At 72.5% G+C, this 21041-nt stretch overlaps 3 protein-coding genes and 2 non-coding genes across 13 annotated transcripts in view; 2 read left to right on the top strand and 3 right to left on the bottom strand.

The window, feature by feature from the left end:
* Nucleotides 1–92: 92 nt before the first annotated feature.
* On the bottom strand, nt 93–3356 carry VPS28 (VPS28 subunit of ESCRT-I). Of its 2 annotated transcripts, none has more exons than XM_087735260.1 (9): nt 3198–3356; nt 3026–3054; nt 2835–2872; nt 1154–1243; nt 954–1059; nt 754–855; nt 587–640; nt 408–499; nt 93–324 (listed from the first exon to the last, which is right to left on the bottom strand). In XM_087735260.1, exons 1-9 carry the CDS (start codon nt 3232–3234, stop codon nt 207–209), a joined length of 666 nt encoding a protein of 221 aa, XP_087591386.1. In that variant the 5' UTR covers nt 3235–3356; the 3' UTR covers nt 93–206. The 2 variants fall into 2 exon arrangements, with proteins under 2 accessions (XP_087591386.1, XP_087591457.1); XM_087735331.1 differs by having other exon boundaries at nt 3225–3303.
* A 4024-nt stretch (nt 3357–7380) lies between these two features.
* TRNAR-CCG (transfer RNA arginine (anticodon CCG)) lies at nt 7381–7453 on the bottom strand. The gene has a single exon. It is a non-coding gene; the product is annotated as a tRNA-Arg (tRNA).
* Nucleotides 7454–8846: 1393 nt separating this feature from the next.
* Nucleotides 8847–17611, top strand: SLC39A4 (solute carrier family 39 member 4). The gene is made up of 10 exons (XM_087733762.1): nt 8847–9053; nt 9528–9851; nt 10217–10376; nt 11341–11529; nt 12440–12612; nt 13661–13888; nt 14456–14510; nt 15081–15233; nt 16012–16202; nt 16686–17611. Exons 1-10 carry the CDS (start codon nt 8847–8849, stop codon nt 16812–16814), a joined length of 1809 nt encoding a protein of 602 aa, XP_087589888.1. The 3' UTR covers nt 16815–17611.
* On the bottom strand, nt 14869–14941 carry TRNAR-CCG (transfer RNA arginine (anticodon CCG)). The gene has a single exon. It is a non-coding gene; the product is annotated as a tRNA-Arg (tRNA).
* Nucleotides 17612–18792: 1181 nt separating the features above from the next.
* Nucleotides 18793–21041, top strand: part of CPSF1 (cleavage and polyadenylation specific factor 1) — a 19979-nt gene continuing 17730 nt past the window's right edge. For 5 of the 8 annotated variants that reach the window (XM_087733784.1, XM_087733870.1, XM_087733639.1 and 2 more), the window contains exons 1-5: nt 18793–18943; nt 19769–19960; nt 20110–20137; nt 20629–20762; nt 20854–20934. In XM_087733784.1, coding sequence (XP_087589910.1) covers nt 19817–19960; nt 20110–20137; nt 20629–20762; nt 20854–20934 — 387 coding nt within the window. In that variant the 5' untranslated portion in view covers nt 18793–18943; nt 19769–19816. Of the gene's footprint in view, nt 18944–19768; nt 19961–20109; nt 20138–20628; nt 20763–20853; nt 20935–21041 lie in introns of those variants that run through there. The other 3 variants (XM_087733564.1, XM_087733936.1, XM_087734018.1) reach the window with 3 other exon arrangements.

Below are 21041 nucleotides of genomic sequence, written 5' to 3'. Positions count from 1 at the left end.
TGGTTTTAACCGGCACGGCCATTACACACCGTATTTATGAACGCGGCTGCTGCTTTCTGGGGTCCCGGCGTTGCCAGTGCTCGCGAGGCGGGTGACGGACCGGTGATTTATTGTCCCTGGCTTCCTCTAAACACCAGTAAGGACTGGGAGGGGACTGGGAGGCTCGAAACGGGAGGGAACAGCGGTGCCGGCGCGTGCCGGCCGGCTCAGGAGTGGAGGAAGCGGTTGAAGGCGTTGTAGGCAGATTCCAGGTCGAACAGCATCTGCCGGACCTGGGAATCGTCCAGCTCATCCGACGCCGACATCCCGCTGAGCGTCTGGAGCCTGGGAGAAGGCAGGGCCGCGTCAGCGGCACGCCAGCACCCCAAAAACGGTGCCGGTAAGGGTGCCGGCATGCCGGCGCTCACCATTGGTTGACTTTCTGCCTGCCCTCGAAGTCGGGGGGCAGGTGGCTCATCCGATTCATCGTCTCCATCAGCTCCCGTAGGTCCGGCTGGATCTGGGGAGGGAATTTGGGGTGAGCCGCCGCACCAGCATCGCCAAACCGGGGCTCCCGGCGCTGCCGCGGCACGCGGACAAACCCTACCTCGTCCATGGCTCGGATCTCCAGGCGCAGCTTGTCCATCACCGTGATGAAGAGCTGTGAGAGAGCGAGTGTTTGGCTCAACCGCGACCCTGCCCGGCCCAACCGTGACCCTCCCCACCCCCCCAAAACCACCGAAGCTGAGCCCCGGCACCGCCCCGGCACCGTACGGAGACAATATCGGCGATGCAGCGGTTGAGGTTGCCCTTGTCGTCCTTGATGGTGATGGGCCGGTCCTCCTTGATCCTCTCCATGGCCAAGGGGCAGTCGAGCTGCGGGGAGACGAGGCCGTGAGCGGCGCAGCCGGCGCCCGCGGAAGCCCCGGCGCCGGGTTTTGGCGCCGTCGGTCGCGGCAAGCGCCGTGGCTCACCCGGAACTTGCGGCAGAAGTCGTCGATGGAGCTGATCTCGGAGCCTTGCACTTGTTTGAGGGCAGCTTTGAACTGGACCAGGAGGCGGGAGCAGGCGGCCGTGTACCTGGGGAGGGGGCGGGGGGGGTTGGGGACGGCCTCGTCCCCTCCGGCAGGGACGCGCCGGACCCTCCGCGGTGCGCCGGCTGCCGCGGACTTACTCGTTAGGCGAGACGCAGTCCTTGATGTAGGCTTTCTCCAGAGCCTGCAGCGTCTTCACCACCGCAAAGAGCTCGGCCATGTTGTCGTACCTGCAACCGCAACGGGGCGGTGGACGGGGAGCCGCCTCCCAGGAGGGACCGCGGCGGCCAACGGGGGCCCGCGGTGGGAGCCGCGTCGCAGGAGGGACCGGGATGGGGGAATGGGGGACGACCGCGATGGAGAACGGGGTTCCAGGAGGGACCGCGATGGAGGACGGGGGACCGCGATGGGCAGCGGCGTCCCAGGAGGGACCGCGGTGGAGGACGGGGGACCGCGATGGCACCAGGATGGAGAAATGGGGTCTCCGGAGGGACAGGGATGGAGAGAAGGGGACCGGGATGGAGAGCTGTGTCCCAGGAGGGACCACGATGGAGAAGGGAATTATGATGGAGAACAGGGGACCGTGATGGAGAACGGTGTCCTAGGAGGGACCGGGATGGAGAAGAGGGGACCAGGATGGAGCCTGGTGGCCCAGGAGGAACGGTGATGGAGAACGGTGTCCCAGGAAGAGCCACGATGGAGAAAGGAGGACCACGATGGCACCAGGATGGAGAAATGGGGTCTCGGGAGGGACCGTGAGGGAGAACGGTGTCCTAGGAAGAACTTTGATGGAGAATGGGGAACCGCGGTGGAGGATGGGGGACCGGGATGGACAGTGGGGTCCCAGGAGGGACCGGGATGGAGAGAAGGGGACAGGGATGGAGAGCCATGTCCCAGGAGGGACCACGATGGAGAAGAGGGGACCAGGATGGATGATGCTGTCCCTGGAGGGACCGTGAGGGAGAGCTGTGTCCTAGGAGGGACCGGGATGGAGCACGGTGTCCCAGGAGGGACTGTGATGAAGAAGAGGGGACTGCGATGGACAACGGTGTCCCACAGGGGACCGTGATGGAGAACGGTGTCCTAGGAGGGACCGGGATGGAGAAGAGGGGACCAGGATGGAGCCTGGTGGCCCAGGAGGAACGGTGATGGAGAACGGTGTCCCAGGAAGAGCCACGATGGAGAAGAGGGGACCACCATAGAGAACGGAGGACCGCGATGGCACCAGGATGGAGAAATGGGGTCCCAGGAGGGACCGGGATGGAGAGAAGGGGACTGGGATGGAGAACAGTGTCCCAGGAGGGACCACGATGGAGAAGAGGGGATCATGATGGCACCATGATGGAGAAATGGGGTCTGAGGAGGGACCACGATGGAGAGAAGGGGACGGCGATGGAGAACGGTGTCCTAGGAAGAACTGCGATGGAGAACGGGGGACCGCGATGGAGAAGGGCGTCCCAGGAGGGACCGCGGTGGAGAAGAGGGGACTGCGATGGAGAACGGTGTCCCGTGACGGAGCCTGGTGTCCCAAAAGGGACCACGATGGAGGACGGGGGACCACGATGGAGGACGGTGTCCCAGGAGGTGCCACGATGGAGGACGGCGTCCCGTGACGGAGCCTGGTGTCCCAGGAGGGACGGGGATGGAGACAAGGGAACCGGGATGGAGACAAGGGACCAGGCTGGAGCGCGGTGGCCCGGGCCACCTTCACCCGAGGGGTGTGGGCCCCTGCCGTGATGGTGGCCACCGTGGCCGTGCCGGTGGCCGCCGTGGCCTCATCCCTTGCCCGCGGCGGGGCCGACGCGGCGCGGCCGGACTCACTTCTCCCTCTCCCTGGCGTTCTTGTAGAGCTTCACCTCCTGCCGGGGACAAGGGGGGAGACGGGGGCGGCTCAGCCCCGGGGCCGGGTGGCTCAGCACCGGGGCCGGGGTGGCTCAGCACCGGGGCCGGGGTGGCTCAGCACCGGGGCCCGGCCCGGGCCCTGCCCGGGGCCTGGGGGGGGCCGCACTCACCTCGTACAGCTCCGGCTTGGGCCCGGGGGCTGCGAAGGGAACGGGGACAGCGTTAGAGAGGGGCTGGGGACACCGGTTCCCCCCGCCGGTAGCCCCGGTTCCCCCCCCCCGGTAGCCCCGACCCCCCCCGCCGTAGCCCCAGGCCTGCGGGGCCCGGTCCCGCCGGTCTCACCTCCCATCCCGGGCGGCCCCGCGATACCGTGGAACATCCCGGAGGGGTCCCCGCCTCTGCCCGGAGGGGCCCGGCCCCGGCCCCGGCCCCCGTTACCGGTTCCCCCTTCCCCGCTCCGCGCTTCCGCAAGATGGCGGCGGCTCGAGGGTGCGGCGCTCGGCTGATCACGCCTGGCGGGGGGGGGGGGCGGGGGGCCGCACCGCCGGGGGGGGGCGAGGGCGGGAGGGGCGGGGCCGGGGGCTTTGGCGGGAAAAGGGGGTGGGTTTTGGCGGGAAACGGTGCCCTGAGGGGGCGCTGCCCCCCCCCGAGGGTCTGGGGGGGCCCTGCCCGGGGGGGAGGGGCTGGGGGTGCCTGGACATGGCGGGGCCTCGGCGGGAGCAGGCAGGGAGCGGGCAGGGGTCAGCGCTGCAGGCAGGGGTCAGGGCTGCGGGCAGGGATTAGGGCTGCAGGCAGGGGTCAGCGCTGCAGGCAGGGATTAGGGCTGCAGGCAGGGATTAGGGCTGCAGGCAGGGGTCAGGGCTGCAGGCAGGGGTTAGGGCTGCAGGCAGGGGTTAGGGCTGCAGGCAGGGGTCAGGGCTGCAGGCAGGGGTTAGGGCTGCGGGCAGGGGTCAGGGCTGCGGGCAGGGGTTAGGGCCGCAGGCAGGGGTCAGGGCTGCAGGCAGGGGTCAGCGCTGCAGGCAGGGATTAGGGCTGCAGGCAGGGATTAGGGCTGCAGGCAGGGGTCAGCGCTGCAGGCAGGGGTCAGCGCTGCAGGCAGGGATTAGGGCTGCAGGCAGGGATTAGGGCTGCAGGCAGGGGTTAGGGCTGCAGGCAGGGGTTAGGGCCGCAGGCAGGGGTCAGGGCTGCAGGCAGGGGTCAGCGCTGCAGGCAGGGATTAGGGCTGCAGGCAGGGATTAGGGCTGCAGGCAGGGGTTAGGGCCGCAGGCAGGGGTCAGGGCTGCGGGCAGGGGTCAGCGCTGAAGGCAGGGATTAGGGCTGCAGGCAGGTGTCGGCGCTGTGGCACCGCAGGAAGGCAGGTTTCCGAAGGAAGGCTACAGCGGCGGCGAGGAGGAAGAGGAGGAGGAGGAGGAGGAGGAGGAGGGGGAGGCCAAGGCCGCTGTCCTCAGCCGGCCTCACCGGCGGGGCAAGGAGCGCCGTGAGGTGGCAGCTGACGCAGCCGCCGGCAGCCATAAACCCGCCGATAGCCGGGGAGATCAAGGCCGGGCGGTCGGCGGTCGCTCCCCGTGCCGGGGCGAAGGTAACGGGCGAAAGCGCTGCCGGGCCGGGCGAAGCTCCCTGGCCTTCGGCGCGGGGCGAGGGCGTGAAGCGCCGGGCCGGCTTCGGGGGTCGCGGGGTTCACGGCGGGTTTGGTGCTGTGCCGGTAACTGAGGCGGTGCCGGTTGTTCCTAGGGAAGAGCCGGCAGCGAAATACGGGAAAGAAAGAAACTCTAGGGAAAGCCGTCGGCGTCTCCGAGGATTTCCGGCGTCAAGATGGCGTTGAGATGATGTCAAGATGGCGTCAAGACGGCATCAAGATGGCGTTGAGATGATGTCAAGATGGCGTCAAGACAGCGTCAAGATGGCGTTGAGATGATGTCAAGATGGCGTCAAGACGGCATCAAGATGGCGTTGAGATGATGTCAAGATGGCGTCAAGATGGCGTTGAGATGATATCAAGATGGCGTCAAGACGGCGTCGAGATGACGTCAAGATGTTTGCTCTGTTGTAACCGCGTTCGTACGCCAGCGCGTGGTGCGGGCACGCGGGTTCGGTGAAGGCGGTGAATTCCCTGCCTGCCCCCGTGGTTACGGAGAGCCCGGAAAACAACCGTGCCCCGGGGCGGCCTGGCAGCTCCGGCGGGCGCCCGTGCCGCAGCGGCGGGTGAGAGCCGTCCTGCCGCCGGCGCCGGCTCCCGACGCCTTCCCGGGGCTGCCGACGGCCTGCCAGGAATCCCCCGTCCCAGCGGAGCCGGGAAACGCCGTCGCGTTCCTTCTGGTTGCCTCCGAACCGGGGCTCTCGCGCGCGGCTCTGCCTCCTCGGGGCTCCCAGAGAAGAAACGACCTCGCGAACCCCTTTCGCGGCCACCGAAGCGCCGCGGCGGCTGCCCAGCGCCGGGACTTGCGCCGCCGGCGCCGAGGAAAGCCGTCCTCCTGTCACGCCGTCCGTCTGTCCGTCCCTCGCACCCCACTCCCTGTCCCGCGGCGCTGGCACGGCGCAGGTTTTGGGGCAGAAAGGCGATGTTTCCGGAGTCGAAAGGAGAGATTTAGACCCGGTTTAAGAGATTTAGACCTGGCTTAAGGGAGTCCTGGTTAATTCGGCCGTAAGATGGCGTCCGGTTTAAGGAGGGGCTGTTTGCGCTGCCGGGGAAGCGGACCGAAGGTGCCCGCGGTCGAGCGGGACGGCCCGGCTCTCGCTTCAGAGCAAGAAAGCAGTTTTAAGGAGAAAAAGAACCAAATCTGCTTTTGGCTTCTGGAGGCTTCCGAGGGGCCCCGGCGGGGAGCGGCGGCGGGGGGAGCGGGATTCGCCGTCCCCGCCAGCCGCGGAGGAGGGAGGGAGGTGCCGGAGCGAACCCGGCCGCGCAGGGTGGGACGGAGGAGCCGGGTTTGGGGGGGGATTTGTCCTCCCGCCGCCTTCGAAGCGGTGGCGCGCTCTGCGCTCGGTGAAGCTTGCGCTGGAAAAAAGGGGAAACAAGAACAAAAAAATCCCGATTTTTGGCAAGGAGCTTTGGTGCGGCGTCAACTTGGCTCCGGCGTCAACTTGGGTTTGGCGTCAACTTGGCTCCGGCGTCCGAGGTCCCTGGGAGAAGCCGTGCGGCTTCGCGTCCCCTGGGGGCAGGATGAGCCCCGGTTGCGTTTGGTTCGGCGCGCGGCGGTGAGAGATCCCGCGCGCCCAGGGCTCGGCGGGTGGATGAAAGCCTCGCCAAGAGGAGGAGGAGGAGGAGGAGGAGGAGGAGGAGGAGGAGGAGGGGAGGTTGCCCTCCTCTGCCCGCCCCAGGCCGCGGCACAGCTGCCCCCTGACCCTGGGGTGGTTCGGCGGCTCCGCGGCGGCTCCGCGGCACCGTCCCCGGGAACCCGGGTGAGGTGATCGTCGCCATCGCCGCCCTCCCCATCGCCCGGGATCGACCTCCCCGGGCTTCTTACGGCCCCCAGCAGCACCCGCCGAGCCAGCCGCCCCCACACGCCGTCACCCGTTGCGGTGACCCGCCGGGCGGCGGCGGCGGCTCCTCGGCACGTGCTTCGGGCAACGCCGGCGGTTGGGAGGAACAAGGAGGCCGCGAAACGCCCGTCGGCTGCCGGGACTCTGCGTGCCCTGGGACGGGGCTGGTTGCGGCAAGGCGCCGCCTGAGATCGGCCTTCCCCGCGCCGTGGGCTCGTGCCGACGACAAAGCCCCGGCAGAACCGACGCTCACGGGCGCGGGCAGGAGCGGGGCTGGATGCCGGGGATCTCGTCTCGGAGCCAAACCCTCAAATACGGCGGTTTTATCCGGAAAACTCGCCCCGTCGCCATAGGCGTCCCCCCACACGCCGCCCGTCTCCCACCCCGGCGGCCGCTCGGCGCTGTGCCGGCGTCCCCCCGCGCCGCAGCATCGTCAGGCAGCCCCCTTATTAAACATTAACCTCCCCGGCACCTTGGCCGATGCCGTGCCGAGATAGCCGGCGCTGGAACGTCGCGCGGGGAGGTTTATTCCTTTATCACCCTTAACGACACCGCCTGATTGCCGGGATATTAAAGCCCCGTTCCCCGGCCTGGCGTGGTCCGGCCGCCCCTGTCTTTATGGCAGCGAGCGGAAAACCGGCTCGGCTTCGCCCGTGGCTGCCGGGCTGCCCTGGGGGAAATCACTCCCCGCCCGGCGCGCGGCCGGCGGGATTCGGCGGGGGGCTCCGGCTGGAAGCCCCCGGGGGGTTTCCCCGGCTCGGCCGGGCAGGGGTTGAGCCGGGAGAGCGGGAAGGGACGGGGCGGCCCCGGGATGCGCCGAAGGGGCCGCGGCGATGCCGGCGGCTGGAGGGCACGGACGCCCGGCCACGGTTGCCACAGGGCGGCCGGCTGTGCCGTGCTCGCTCCCGTTCTCTAAAAGAGGAGCAAACCCGCCGGCCCGCCGCGCTGCCGGCGCTTTCCCAGCGGCGATCCCCGGCTTTGCCAGGGGCTTTGCCGTCCCCGGAGGGCTCTCGCCACCCCACCCCGGGGGGCAAAATCCAGGTCCCCCCGACCCAGGTGGGACTCGAACCCACACTCCCCAGCTCCGGAGGCTGATGCCTTATCCATTAGGCCACTGGGCCCGGCCACCGGCGCGGTGGGTGCACGGCGCCGCACGCCCAGGGCGCCCACCGGCGCTGCCGGGAGCGCCGATGGGTGCGAGGGGGTCGCTGGTGATGACCCAGGGATAACCCGCCGGCCCGGCCGCACTTCGGCTGCGGGGAGAGGTCACGGCGATGGCGGCACCGGCACGCGGGTGGGTGCCGGGACGGGCGCCAGGACGGCGGGGCGCACGGCGAGGGCCGCGTGCCGGCCGTCGGGCCGGGCGTGCCGCGGGGACGGGCAGGGACGGGCACGGCTGCGCCGGCACCGGGCGCGGGGACGCGGGTGACCGCGGGGCGGCTTCGCGCCTGCCGGGCCGTCGGCGCGTGGCCGCGGCCTGGCCGTGCCGTGGGGGACCGCGCCGCGCCGCGCCCCCGCCGGTGACAACCTGGGCACCGTCCCCTTCCCAGCGGGGCCTCGCGGGGGGAGCTCAGCACCCGGGGGGGAGCTGAGCACCCAAGGATGAGAGCTGAGCACCCAGGCAGGATCCGAGCACCCAGGAGCAAGCTCAGCTCCCAGGCATGAATGGAGCACCCAAGGGTGAGCCCAGCACCCAGGGGTCAGAGCTCAGCACCTGAGCAGGATCCGAGCACCCAGGGGTGAGCTGAGCACCCAAGAGGGAGTGAAGCACCCAGGGGTGAGCCCAGCACCCAGGGCAGGATCGGAGCACCCAGGGGTGAGCTGAGCACCTTGGCATGAGCTGAGCACCCAGCAGCAAGCTCAGCACCCAGGGGCGAGGCCAGCACCCAGGCATGAACAGAGCGCCCAGGGGGGAGCGCTGAGCACCCAAGGGTGAGAGCTGAGCACCCAAGAGGCAGTGAAGCACCCAAGGTTGAGCTGAGCACCCGGGCAGGATCCGAGCACCCAGGAGCAAGCCCAGCACCCAAGGGTGAGCTGAGCACCTTGGCATGAGCTGAGCACCCAGGGGAGAGCCCAGCACCTGAGCAGGATCCGAGCACCCGGGGGTGAGCCCAGCCGCCGGGCCGGGTGCCCGGGGAGAGCCCAGCACCGAAGCGGGGACGCCCCGGGCCCCTCGGTGCCGTTTGCGCCCCGGCGTCAGCTTCGTGCCGCGGCCGGGCACCGGGGCTGCGCCGGGGGCTGGGGCAGGGGGACCCGGCACCCACGGGGCAGGGGGTGCCGGCGGCGGTGCCGGGGCTCGGGGGGGGCCGGGCGCGGGCGCAGGCGCCGTGCCGGGCCCTGAGGAATGGTTAACCCGGGGCAATCTCGCCCGGAGCCAATCACCGCCACGGCCACGGGCGGTTTTACAGCCCTGGCGCCCCACGGCACGGCACCGGCACCGGCACCGGCTGGCAACCCCCGTGGCCGTCGGCGCCGCGGCCCACCGACGCCTCGTGCCGCAGCGACGCCGGCGCCATGACCCCGCTGCTGCTGCTGCTGCTGCTGCTGCTGACCCCGGGCCTGGGGGCCGGCGGCCGGGACCCCCGCGGCGTTGCCGAGCCGGTGGCGGCACTGGAGGCCCTGCTGTCGTCGGGAAGCGGCTCCCTGCCCCACGGCGCGGTGGAAACCCTCGTGGGCATCGCCGCCGGCCGTGCGCAGTGCCACGCCGGGCCGTGTGGAAAGGTGAGCGCCCGCGCCGGCAACGCCGGGCCGTGTGGAAAGCAAGGGTCAAACTCCAGCTCGCCGGCGCGGCGCGGCACGGCACGGCATGGCACCGCGCTGGCAGGGCCTGGCGTGGCCCGGGAGGGGGTCGCGGATGCCGCAGGGTGCCGGGCGGTGCCGTGGGTGCCCGGGCGGTGCCGCGCCGGCTGCAGGTGCCCCCCGTGCCTGGATCGGGGCCCCTGTGCCCCCCCCTTGGTTTTGGGGTGCCCGGGGGGGGGTGGGGGGGATCTGGGGGGCGCCCGTGCCTGAGGGAGGGGGTCGGTGTCAGCCCCACGGTGACGTCGACCCCACGGCACCCTGATCCCACGGCGCCCCACGGCACCCTGACCCCCTCATAGCGCCCCATGGCACCCTGACCCCCAGCACCCTGACCCCCCCATAGCGCCCCACAGCACCCCGTGGCCCCCCGCGGCCCCCTGACCCCCCGTCCCGCAGTGCCCGTCGGCGGGCGCCGTCCTGGCGCTGGCGGGGAAGGCGGGTGCCGGCGCCCGGCTGGAGGCCACCGAGCTGCCGTGGCTGGGGGCCGCCATCGTGGCCACCCTGCGGGACCCCCCCAGCGCCTGCGCCGCCGGGGCCACGGGGCGCTGGGCCGCCCGCGCCCGCGCCCTGCACCGCGCCTTCGCCGCCGGGGCCGCCGATGCCAGCGCCGATGCCAGCGCCGATGCCAGCGCCGGGGCCACCGGTGGCCCCGGTCTGCGGGAGGTGGGGGAGCTGCTGGCGGCCGTGCAGCCCAACTACCGCAGCGCCGGCGGCCACGAGGTGAGGGGACGCGGGGACGCGGGGGGGACGGGAGGGGACGCATGGCACGGCCACCATGGCACGGCCACGGGCCCCGGGGAGGTGGCACACGTGCCACGGCCACCATCGCGTGGACACACGGGCCCCGGGGAGGGGGGACAGGCGCCGTGGCCACCGTTGCCCGTCCACGTGGCCACCATTGCCCAGACACACGTGCCATGGGGTGGTGACACACGTGCCGTGGCCACCATTGCATGGGTACGCGTGCCATGGCCACCGTTGCGCGTCCACGTGGCCCGGGGCGGTGGCACACGATGTGGCTCGTGCCACGGCCCCCCCGGGCGGCGGCGGCGGCGGCGCGGTGGTGATGTCGTGGTGTGGCGCAGGCCTGCGTGGACGCGGCGGCCGTGCTGGCGGCGGGGGCGGCGGCGTCGCCGCGGGTGGGGGCCGGGCGGGTGCTGGCCGCCCTGGGCGCCCTGGTGCTGCGCGGCCGCTGCCTGCGGCCCCCGGCCACCCCCGGCCTCGGCCTCGGCCTCGGCCCCCAGGGTGAGCGGGGGCGGGGGGGAGGGGGGGCGGGGGGGGGATGGGGGGAGATGGGGGGGATGGGGATATGGGGCAATGGGGGGAGATGGGGGGCAGTGGGGGATGGGGTGATGGTGGGGGGCAATGGGGGGTGGGGGGGATGGGGGGGTGGGGGGGATGGGCGGATGTGGGCGGCGGGGGGATGGGGGCTCGCACCCCATGGGGACTGGGGACGTGGGGGGTAGGGGGGTCCTGCTGGGGGCAATGGAGGGGGGCAGGCCGTGGGGCAGGGGGCCGTGGGGCAGGGCTGTGGGGCAGGGCTGTGGGGCAGGGCCGTGGGGCAGAGCCGTGGGGCAGGGCTGTGGGTCAGAGCCGTGGGTCAGAGCCGTGGGGCAGGGCCGTGGGGCAGGGGGCCGTGGGTCAGAGCCGTGGGGCAGGGCTGTGGGTCAGAGCCGTGGGGCAGGGCTGTGGGGCAGGGCCGTGGGGCAGGGGGCCGTGGGGCAGGGCCGTGGGGCAGGGCCGTGGGTCAGAGCCGTGGGTCAGGGCTGTGGGGCAGGGCCGTGGGTCAGAGCTGTGGGGCAGGGCCGTGGGGCAGGGCCGTGGGTCAGAGCCGTGACGGCGCCCCCAGGGCTGCGGGTCCGGATGCAGGGGCCGGGGCCGGGCCCCCAGGCGCTGCCCCCCGGGGCCTGGGACGCGGTGAGTGGGGGGCGCCGGGGGGCGGGGGGGCGGGGTGCCCGGGGGGGGGTCGGGGTGTTGGGGGGGGTCAGGGTATTTTGGGGGTCTGGGTGCCTTTGGAGGGGTCTCGGGGTGCCCTGGGGGGGTGGGGATGCCCGGGGGGGGGGTCGGGGTGCCCGGGGGGGTGGGGGTGGTTTGGGGGTCTCGGGGTGCCCGGGGGGGGTGGGGGTGGTTTGGGGGTCCCGGGGTGCCCGGGGGGGGTGGGGGTGGTTTGGGGGTCCCGGGGTGCCCGCGGTGACCCCCCCGCCCCCAGCCCTGCCCGCCCCCCCCGAGCTGCTGCAGCTGGGCCGCGCCTGCGACCCCCGCCCCCACCCCGACCCCCCCGGCCCCCCCCGCCACGGCCCCACGGCCACCGGCCCCGCGGCCACCAGCCCCACGGCCACCAGCCCCACGGCCACCAGCCCCGGCCCCGCGGCCACCGACCAGCTCAGCATCGCCGAGAGTGAGTGGGGACGGGGACGGGGACGGGGACGGGGTCCCGCTGTGCCACGGGGCGCCATCGTGCCACCCTGGGGACGGGGACGGGGACGGGGACGGGCCCTGCCATGGCGGGGGTGGCATCGTGCGCCCCTGGGGACGGGGTTGGGGACAGGGACAGGGCCCTGCTGTGCCACGGGGCGCCATCGTGCCACCCCTGGGGACGGGGACGGGGATGGAGACGGGGACGGGGACAGGGTCCCGCTGTCCCATGGGACACCATCGTGCCACCCTGGGGACAGGGATGGGGACAGGGACGGGGACAGGGACGGGCCCTGCCATGGCGGGGGTGGCATCGTGCACCCTTGGGGACGGGGACGGGGTCCTGCTGTCCCGTGGGATGCCATCGTGCCACCTCTAGGGACAGGGATGGGGACAGGGACGGGGATTGGGATGGGGACAGGGATGGGGACAGGGCCCTGCCACGGTGGGGGTGGCATCATGCACCCTTGGGGACAGGGATGGGTCCTGCCATGGGGGGGGTGGCATCAGGCACTGCTGGGGACAGGGATGGGGACAGGGCTGGGGACAGGGACGGGCCCTGCCATGGCGGGGGTGGCATCGTGCGCCCCTGGGGACAGGGACGGGGTCCCGCTGTGCCATGGGATGCCATCGTGCCACTCCTGGGGACAGGGACGGGGTCCTGCCATGGCGGGGGTGGCATCAGGAACTGCTGGGGACGGGGACGGGGACAGGGTCCCGCTGTCCCATGGGCTGGCATCGTGCACCCCTGGGGACAGGGACGGGGACAGGGACGGGGACAGGGACGGGGACGGGCCCTGCCATGGCGGGGGTGGCATCGTGCGCCCCTGGGGACGGGGACGGGGGCGTCCCGGGAGGCGGGTGGCCCAGGCGGTGACGGCCGTGTCCCCCAGGGTACGCGGTGGGGACGGCGGCGGGGCTGGCGCTGGCCCTGTGCCCGCTGCTGGCGCTGGCCCTGCTGCGCTGTCCCCTCTGCCACCGCGCCCGGCGCTGGCTGCACCCGCTGCTGCTGGGGCTGGCGGCCGGGGCCCTCTCGGGGGACGCCCTGCTGCACCTCCTGCCCCAGGTGGGGACACGGGGACACGGGGGGACACGGGGACATCAGGGACGGAGGGGACGTGGGGGGACATGGGGACATGGGGGGGCATGGGGACATCAGGGACGGAGGGGACGTGGGGGGACAGGGGGACAGGGGGGGGCATGGGGACATCAGGGACGGAGGGGACGTGGGGACATGGGGGGACACAAGGACATGGGGACACATGGGGACACATGGGGGGACACGGGGACCTGGAGGGGCATGGGGACATGGGGACATGAGGACATGGGGACATCAAGGATAGACGGGACATGGGGACATGGGGACATCAGGGATGGAGGGGACATGGGGGGACACGGGGACAGGGGGGGACACGGGGACATCAGGGACGGAGGGGATGTGGGGACATGGGGGGACACAGGGACATGGGGGGGCATGGGGACATGGGGGGGCATGGGGACACATGGGGGGACACGGGGACCTGGAGGGGCATGGGGACATGAGGACATGGGGACATCAAGGATAGACGGGACATGGGGACATGGGGACATCAGGGATGGAGGGGACATGGGGGGACACGGGGACAGGGGGGACATGGGGGGGCATGGGGACACGGGGGGCACGGGGACATCAGGGATGGACGGGACATGGGGACATGGGGACATCAGGGATGGAGGGGACGTGGGGACATGGGGGGACACGGGGACACATGGGGGGACACGGGGACATGGGGACATGGGGGGACATGGGGACATGAGGGATGGACAGGACATGGGGACACATGGGGACATGGGGACATGAGGGACGGAGGGGACACGGGGGGAGACGGGGACACAGGGGGACACGGGGGGACGTGGGGGGACGTGGGGGGGACACGGGGACACGGGGATGGGGGGGCGTGGGGATGGGGGGAGATGGGGCCGGGGGCAATGGGGGGCCGGGGGGGGACATGGGGGACGCAGGCGTGTGCGCGCTTGGGGACACGTGTGCACGCGTGTGCAAAGGAGCACGGCTCTGCCCGCGCCTGTGCATCCGTGCGCGTGCGCGTGCCCACGCGTGTGCGTGTCCCCCGCAGTCCCTGGGGCTCCACGACCACGCCGAGGGCTCCCCGCCCCACGCCGAGGGCTGCCAGCCCCACAGCGGGGGGTCCCCGCCCCACAGCCGGGGGTCCCTGCCCCACAGCCGGGGGTCCCCGCCCCCCGCCGCGGGCCCCCCCTGGCCGCTGCTGGGGGTGCTGGGGGGGCTCCTGGCCTTCTTCCTGCTGGAGCGGCTGCTGGGGCTCCTGCTGCCCCCCGGGGAGGAGGTGGGGGGCGGGGGGGTGTGGGGCAGGGTGTGGGGCAGGGATGTGGGGCAGCGTGGGGCTGGGTGCTAAAGCAATGTGGGGCTGGGGTGGCGTGGGGCAGGGCGTGGGGCCGTGGGGCCGGGTGCCAGGCTATGGGGCAGGGTGTGGGGCCGTGGGGCAGGGTGCCAGGCCATGGGGCAGGGTGTGGGGCAGGGTGTGGGGCAGGGGCATGCGAGATGTGGGGCTGGGGGGCAGGGCCTGGGGGAGTGGGATGTGGGGCTGGGGCTGTGGGGCAGAGGGATGTGGGGCCGGGGATGTGGGGCCAGCCTCCGGGGAATGTGGGGCAGGGATGTGGGGCCGGGGCATGGTACGGAGCGATGTGGGGCAGGGATGTGGGGCAGCGTGGGGCTGGGTGCTAAAGCAATGTGGGGCTGGGGTGGCGTGGGGCAGGGTGTGGGGCCGTGGGGCAGGGTGCCAGGCCATGGGGCAGGGTGTGGGGCAGGGTGTGGGGCCGTGGGGCAGGGTGCCAGGCTATGGGGCAGGCCGTGGAGCCGTGGGGCCGCGGGACCCACACCCCCCTGCCCCCAGGGGAAGATGGAGGACGCCGACCCCAACCAGAGCTCGCGGGAGCCGCAGAACCGGGGTACGGCCCTGCCCCCCAACCTCATCCCCTGCCCCCCAACTGCCCCCCCCGCCCTGCCCCCCAACCTCACCCCCTGCCCCCCACGTGTCCCCCCAAACCCCCCTGTCACCCCCTGCCCCCCAAAATCCCCCCTGACCCCCAACCCCCCCTCATCCTCTGTGACCCCCAACCCCCCAGTGCCCCCAAATCCCCCTTGACCCCCCCAAAACCCTCCCACCCCCGCAAAATCCCCCCCGACCCCCAACCCCCCCGGGACCCTCCCATCCCCCCCTCCTCCCTGTGACCCCCACCCCCCAGTGCCCCCACATCCCCCGTGACCCCCAACCCCAACCCCCCCCCCCCCCCCAAAAGGGGCGCCCGACCCAGGCGGGACTCGAACCCGCACTCCCCAGCTCCGGAGGCTGATGCCTTATCCATTAGGCCACTGGGCCGGCGGGCGGCGGGCGGCGGGGCCGGGGGGCTGCTGGGGGCGCCGGCGGGGTCCCGGGGGGTCCCGGGGGTGCGGGGGGGGGGGGGGGGGGGGGGCGGGGCCCCCGGGCGCCCCCCGGTGACGGCGCGGCCCCCCCGCAGGGCGGCGGGCGCTGCGCTGGGCGCTGCCGCTGGGCCGCGGGGCGCACGCGCTGGCGGACGGGGTGGCGCTGGGCGCCGCCTTTGGCGCCTCCTGGCGGAGCGGCGCGGCCGCCGCCCTGGGGCTGCTCTGCCACGAGCTGCCGCACGCGCTGGGTGAGGGGGCGGGGGGGGGGGCGGGGGGTGGGGGGGCGGGGGGGGTGGGGGGATGGGGGGTGGGGGGTGGAGGGGATGGGGGTGCATGGGGGGAGAATGGGGAGATGGGGGTGGGGGGATGGGGGGATGGGGGGATGAGAGATGGGGGTGAATGGGGGGATGGGGGGTGGGGGGATGGGGGGTGGGGGTGCATGGGGGGATGGGGGTGAATGGGGGGAGAATGGGGAGATGGGGGTGGGGGTGCATGGGGGGGATGGAGGGGATGGGGGGGATGGGGGTGCATGGGGGGATGGGGGGATGAGAGATGGGGGTAAATGGGGGGATAGGGGGGATGGGGGTGCATGGGGGGATGGGGGGATGGGGGGATGGGGGTAGGGGTGCATGGGGGGATGGGGGGTGGAGGGGAGAATGGGGGGTGGGGGTGCATGGGGGAGAATGGGGGGGATGGGGGTGGGGGTGCATGGGGCGATGGGGGGGATGGGGGGAATGGGGGGGATGGGGGGGAGAATGGGGGAAGAATGGGGGGTGGGGGTGCATGGGGGGATGGGGGTGAATGGGGGGGATGGGGGGAGAATGGGGGGATGGGGGTGAACGAGGGGATGGGGGGATGGGGGGAGAATGGGGGGGATGGGGGGATGGGGGGCAGAATGGGGGGGATGGGGGACGGGGGGAGGGGTGTGGGGGGATGGGGGAGGTGGGGGGTGCATTGGGGGACGGGGAGTGGGGGGCTGGGGGTGCATGGGGGGCAGTGGGGGTGCTGAGGCGCCGCCGCCCGCAGGCTCGGCGTCGGCGCTGGCGCAGGGGGGCCTGAGCGGGCGCTGGGTGCTGGGGCTGGGGCTGGCGGGCGCCCTGCCCGTGCTGCCGGGGCTCTACGCCGGCCTGGCCCTCGCCTCCGCCGCCGCCGCCGCCCGCGCCTGGCTGGGCGCCCTGGCCACCGGCCTCCTCCTCCACCTCGCCCTCTGCGACATGGTGGGTGCCCCGCCGCGGGGGCGGGGGGACGGGGGGGCCGCGGGGGCCGCGGGCGTGATGGTGCCGTGGGTGCCGCGGGGGCCGTGGGTGCAATGCCGTGGGTGCCATGGGTGTGATGCCACGGGTGCTGTGGGCGCCATGGGTGCCGTGCCGTGGGTGCCGTGGGTGCCGTGGGCGCAACGCTGCGTGTGCCGTGGGTGCCACGGGTGTTGTGCCATGTGTACAACACGTGCTGTGGGTGCCGGCTGTGTGTGCAACACCACGCGTGCGATGCCACACGTGCCACGGCTGCCGGGCCAGGCCTGTTGTGTGCCGTGGGTGCCCTGGGTGCCGTGCCGTGCCATGGCGTGCCGTGTGTGCCGTGCTGTGGGTGCCGTGGGTGCAACGTGTGCCGTGGGTGCCGTGCCGTGGGTGCCGTGCTGTGGCATGCCGTGCCATGCCGTGCCGTGCCGGCTGCCAGCCCCCTGCCCGCCCGCCCCGCAGGTGCCGGCCATGCTGTCGGCGCAGGACCAGCGCCCGTGGCTGCTCCTGGGGCTGCAGAGCGCCGGGCTGCTGGGGGGCTGGGGGCTGCTGCTGCTGCTGGCGCTCTACGAGGACAGCATCCTGCGCTGAGCGCCGCCCCGCCGGCACCGGCACCGCCGGCAGCACCGGCACCGCACCCCAGCACCCCGCCATCGCCCCGCCACCGCCTGCCGTCACCTGACATCGCCCGCCATCGCCCGCCATCGCCGCCGCGGCTGAGCCGCGCGCTCCCCTGCCACGACATGCGTTTATCGGCGCCGGAGCGCGCCGGCGGATCAAACCGCCGAGTTCCCCCACGCCGTCGGTACGTGCGGATCGGCACGGGCACTGGCACCCCGGCACCCGGCATCGCCCCGGCACCGCGCCCCGACACCCGGCATCGCCTGGCATCGCCCCGGCGCCAAGACTGAGCATTGACTGGGATCACCCGGCACCGCACCGCAACACCCGGCATCACCCCGGCACCGCACCCTGACCCCGGCGTCACCCGGCGTCACCCGGTGCCACCCCAGCACTGCAGCCCATCACCCGGCATCGCCCCGGCATCACCCGGCATTGAGCGGGAATCACCCGGCACCGCACCGGCACTGCACCCCGACACCCGGCATCACCCAGCATCACGCCGGCACTGCACCGCAACACCGCAGCATCACCCAGCACCGTCCCGGCACCGTACTCCAACACCCGGCATCGCCCTGGCGTGGCCTCAGCCCTGCACCCCAACACCCCGGCGTCACCCGGTGTTGCCCAGCACCGCGCCCCGACCCCCAGCACCACCCTGGTGTCACCCGGCGTCACCCAGCGCCGCGCCCCGACCCCCGGCGTCGCCCCGGCCTCCTTCTGCCACGGGGCCCTGGGAGCAGCCGCAATAAACGCGACCGCACGGAGCCGGAGCCGGAGCCGGGGCTGGGGGTGGGGGGCGCCAGGATGGGGGGCAGGGGCCCTGTGGGGCCGTGGGGGCTCTGTGGGGCCGTGGGGGCTCTGTGGGGCTGTGGGGGCCCTGTGGGGCGAGGGAGCCGATGGGGGGCAGGAGCCCTATGGGGCCATAGGGGCCCTGTGGAACAAAGGAGCCCTATAGCGCTGTAAGAGCGCTGTGGGGCGGTGGAGCCCTGTGGGGCTATAGGGGCCCTTGGGATGAAGGAGCCCTATAGAGCTATAGGGGCCCTGTGGGGTGTCGGAGCCCTGTGGGGCTATAGGAGCACGCTGGGGCGCAGCCCCCCCCGGCCACTGGCTGTGCGTGGGGCAGGGGGCTATAGGGTCCATGGGGGGGGCTATAGGGCCTAGGGGCTATAGGGCCCATGGGGGGGCCCAGGGGCACAGCCCCCATATAGTGCAGGGCCCGGCCGTGTCAGCCCCCCATAGGGCGCAACCCCTGGGAAGGGTCAGGGTCCCCGTGGGGTGCCGGGCCCTATAGGGTGCAGCCCCTAGGTGACATATAGGGCCGCTATAGGGTGCAGGGCTGCTATAGGGTGCAGGGTCCCTATACGGTGCAGCCCCTGGGTGAGGTATAGGGGCGCTGTAGGGCGTAGGGCCCCTATAGGATGCTGGGCCCCTCTAGGGTGCAGCCCAGTGGTGGCTCTAGGCCCCTCTAGGCCGCTATAGGCCCCTCTAGGCCGCTATAGGCCCCTCTAGGCCGCTGTAGGCCGCCGTAGGCTCCTATAGGCCCCTCTAGGGTGCCATTAGGCCCCTCTAGGCCGCTATAGGCCGCCGTAGGCCCCTCTAGGCCGCCATAGGCCCCTCTAGGCCACTATAGGCCGCCGTAGGCCCCTCTAGGCCGCCATAGGCTGCCGTAGGCCCCTCTAGGCCGCTATAGGCTGCCGTAGGCCCCTCTAGGCCGCCATAGGCCCCTCTAGGCCGCTATAGGCCGCCGTAGGCCCCTCTAGGCCGCTATAGGCCCCTCTAGGCCGCTATAGGCCGCCGTAGGCCCCTCTAGGCCGCTATAGGCCGCCGTAGGCCCCTCTAGGCCGCTATAGGCCCCTCTAGGCCGCCATAGGCCGCCGTAGGCCCCTCTAGGCCGCTATAGGCCGCCGTAGGCCCCTCTAGGCCGCCATAGGCCCCTCTAGGCCGCTAAGCCCGCCCCCCCCGCGCTGGAGGACCGCCCTCTCGCTGGCGCAGCGGCCCAGCGCGGCCCCGAGCGCGGCCGCTCTAGCGCGCACTTCCGCCTCTTCCCTGGTCGGGGGCGGAGCATCCGGCGGCGCGCGCGGCGCGGCGCGTGAGCGGTGAGGGGCGGCGGGGGGCGAGAATTTGGGGGGGTTCGGGGGGATTTGGGGTTTTTTGGGGGGCGGGGGAGCCCCCATGGGGGGGATGGGGCGTTTGGGGGGGTTGGGGGCCCCTTGGGGGGGATGGGGGGTTCTGGGGGGCGGGGGAGCCCCATGGGGGGGGGGATGGGGGATTTGGGGACCCCCCCTGAGGGGAGTTGTGGGGTTTGGGGGCCCCCAAGGGGGGATTTGGGGTTTTTTTGGGGGGTGGGGACCCCTTGGGGGGGGATTTGGGGTTGGGGGGCAGAGGAGCCTATGGGGGGGATGTGGGGTTTAGGGGGGCCCCATGGGGGGGATGGGGGTTCCGGGGGCAGAGGAGCCCCATGGGGGGGATTTGGGGTTTGGGGGCTTCTTGGGGGGGGATTTGGGGTTGGGGGGCGTTTGGGGACCCCAATGGGGGGGATTTGGGGCTTGGGGGGCCCCATGGGGGGATGCGGGGTTTTGGGGAGCCCCTTGGGGGGGGGGATGTGGGGTTCTGGGGGGCAGAGGAGCCCCATGATAGGGGGAAGTGGGGGTTGGGGGGCCCTATGGGGGGTTGGGGGGTTTTGGGGAGCCCTTGAGGGGGGGGTGGGGGGTTTGGGGAGCCCCTTAGGGGGGATGTGGGGTTTTGGGGGGCCCCATGGGGGGGATGTGGGGTTTGGGGGGTGGGTGAGCACCCTCCAACCACAGCAACTTTCCGGACCTGCAGCCCCTCAAAATCAGGGTGCTCTTGGGGTGCCGGGCCCCCCCCTGCGGGGGGGCCCGGCACCCCAAGAGCACCCTGATTTTCCCCCCCCCCCTCCCCAGGTGTTAATTTTGGGGGGGCTGCACCCCAAAAAAAGGCGCGGGGGGGGGATGTACGCCGTCTACAAACAAGCCCACCCCCCCACGGGGCTGGAGTTCTCCATGTTCTGCAATTTCTTCTCCAACGCCGAACGCAACCTGGTGGTGGCCGGCACCTCCCAGCTCTACGTCTACCGCCTCAACCACGACTGTGAGGTAAACCCCCCCCCCCAAACCCCCCCCCCCCGACCCCCCAAAAAAACCCCCGATCCCCCCAAAAACCCTCCTCAGCCCCCCCCAAAAAAAAACAAATTTTGGGGGTGCCCAAGCGCGGGGCTGACGTTTCGCCCCCTTTTCCCTCGCAGACGGCGGCTAAAGGAGACAGGAATACGGGTAGGCGGGGGGTGGCGCCCCCCCCGGGCTTTTTTGGGGGTGAACCCCCCCTTTTTTAGGGTTTGGGGGGGGGTGTGGTGGTCTTGCACCCCAAAAGACACCCCCCCCCCGGGGAGCGGGGTGACAGTGGGGGGACGCGGAACGGGCAGGGACGGGCAGGGCGTTCCCACTCCACGGGGTCTCCCCGCTGTCACCCCGTCCCCGGGGGGGTCTTTTGGGGGTGAACCCCCCTCTTTTACGGTTTGGGGGGGGGTTTGTGATGTCCTTGCACCCCAAAAGCCCCCCCCCCCCGGGGAGGGGGGTGACAGTGGGGGGACCAGGGACGGGCAGGGCGTTCCCACTCCACGGGGTCGGTGGCCGACGATGGGGGTGACGGCGGGCAGCGGGGAGCCAAGGGAGGGTGAGGACCCCCCAGGGGCTCTGGCAGGGGCTGGGCAGCCCCCGCTCCTGCCCGCTCCTGCCCGCTCCTGCCCGTCCCTGCCCGCCCGCAGAAGGCAAAGGGCACAAGGAGAAGCTGGAGCTGGTGGCCTCCTTCGCCTTCTTCGGCAACGTCATGTCGATGGCCAGCGTGCAGCTGGCGGGGGCCAAGCGCGACGCCCTGCTCCTCAGCTTCAAGGACGCCAAGGTAGGGGCGGGGGGAGCCCCCCCGGGGGGGTGGGGGGAGGGGTGTTTGGGGGGGGCTCCTACCCCTCACCCCTCCCCCGCTCCCCTTCCAGCTCTCGGTGGTGGAGTACGACCCCGGCACCCACGACCTGAAGACCCTCTCCCTCCACTACTTCGAAGAGCCGGAGCTGAGGGTGGGTGCCGACGGCGGGGAGGGGGATTTTGGGGTTCCCTCGCATAACGGGGGGGGGGGTCCCCAAAAAAAGTCTCTGCCCCACCCCCCCTCGTTTTCGCCCCCGCA

This window comes from Nipponia nippon, unplaced genomic scaffold (assembly GCF_047370975.1).
Source record: "Nipponia nippon isolate SJK-2023a ecotype South Korea unplaced genomic scaffold, ASM4737097v1 scaffold_1, whole genome shotgun sequence".
In the NCBI taxonomy this organism is placed as follows: Eukaryota; Metazoa; Chordata; class Aves; order Pelecaniformes; family Threskiornithidae; genus Nipponia; species Nipponia nippon.
The sequence above is the reverse complement of the archived record's forward strand: the minus strand, read 5'-3'. Positions and strand labels throughout refer to the sequence as shown.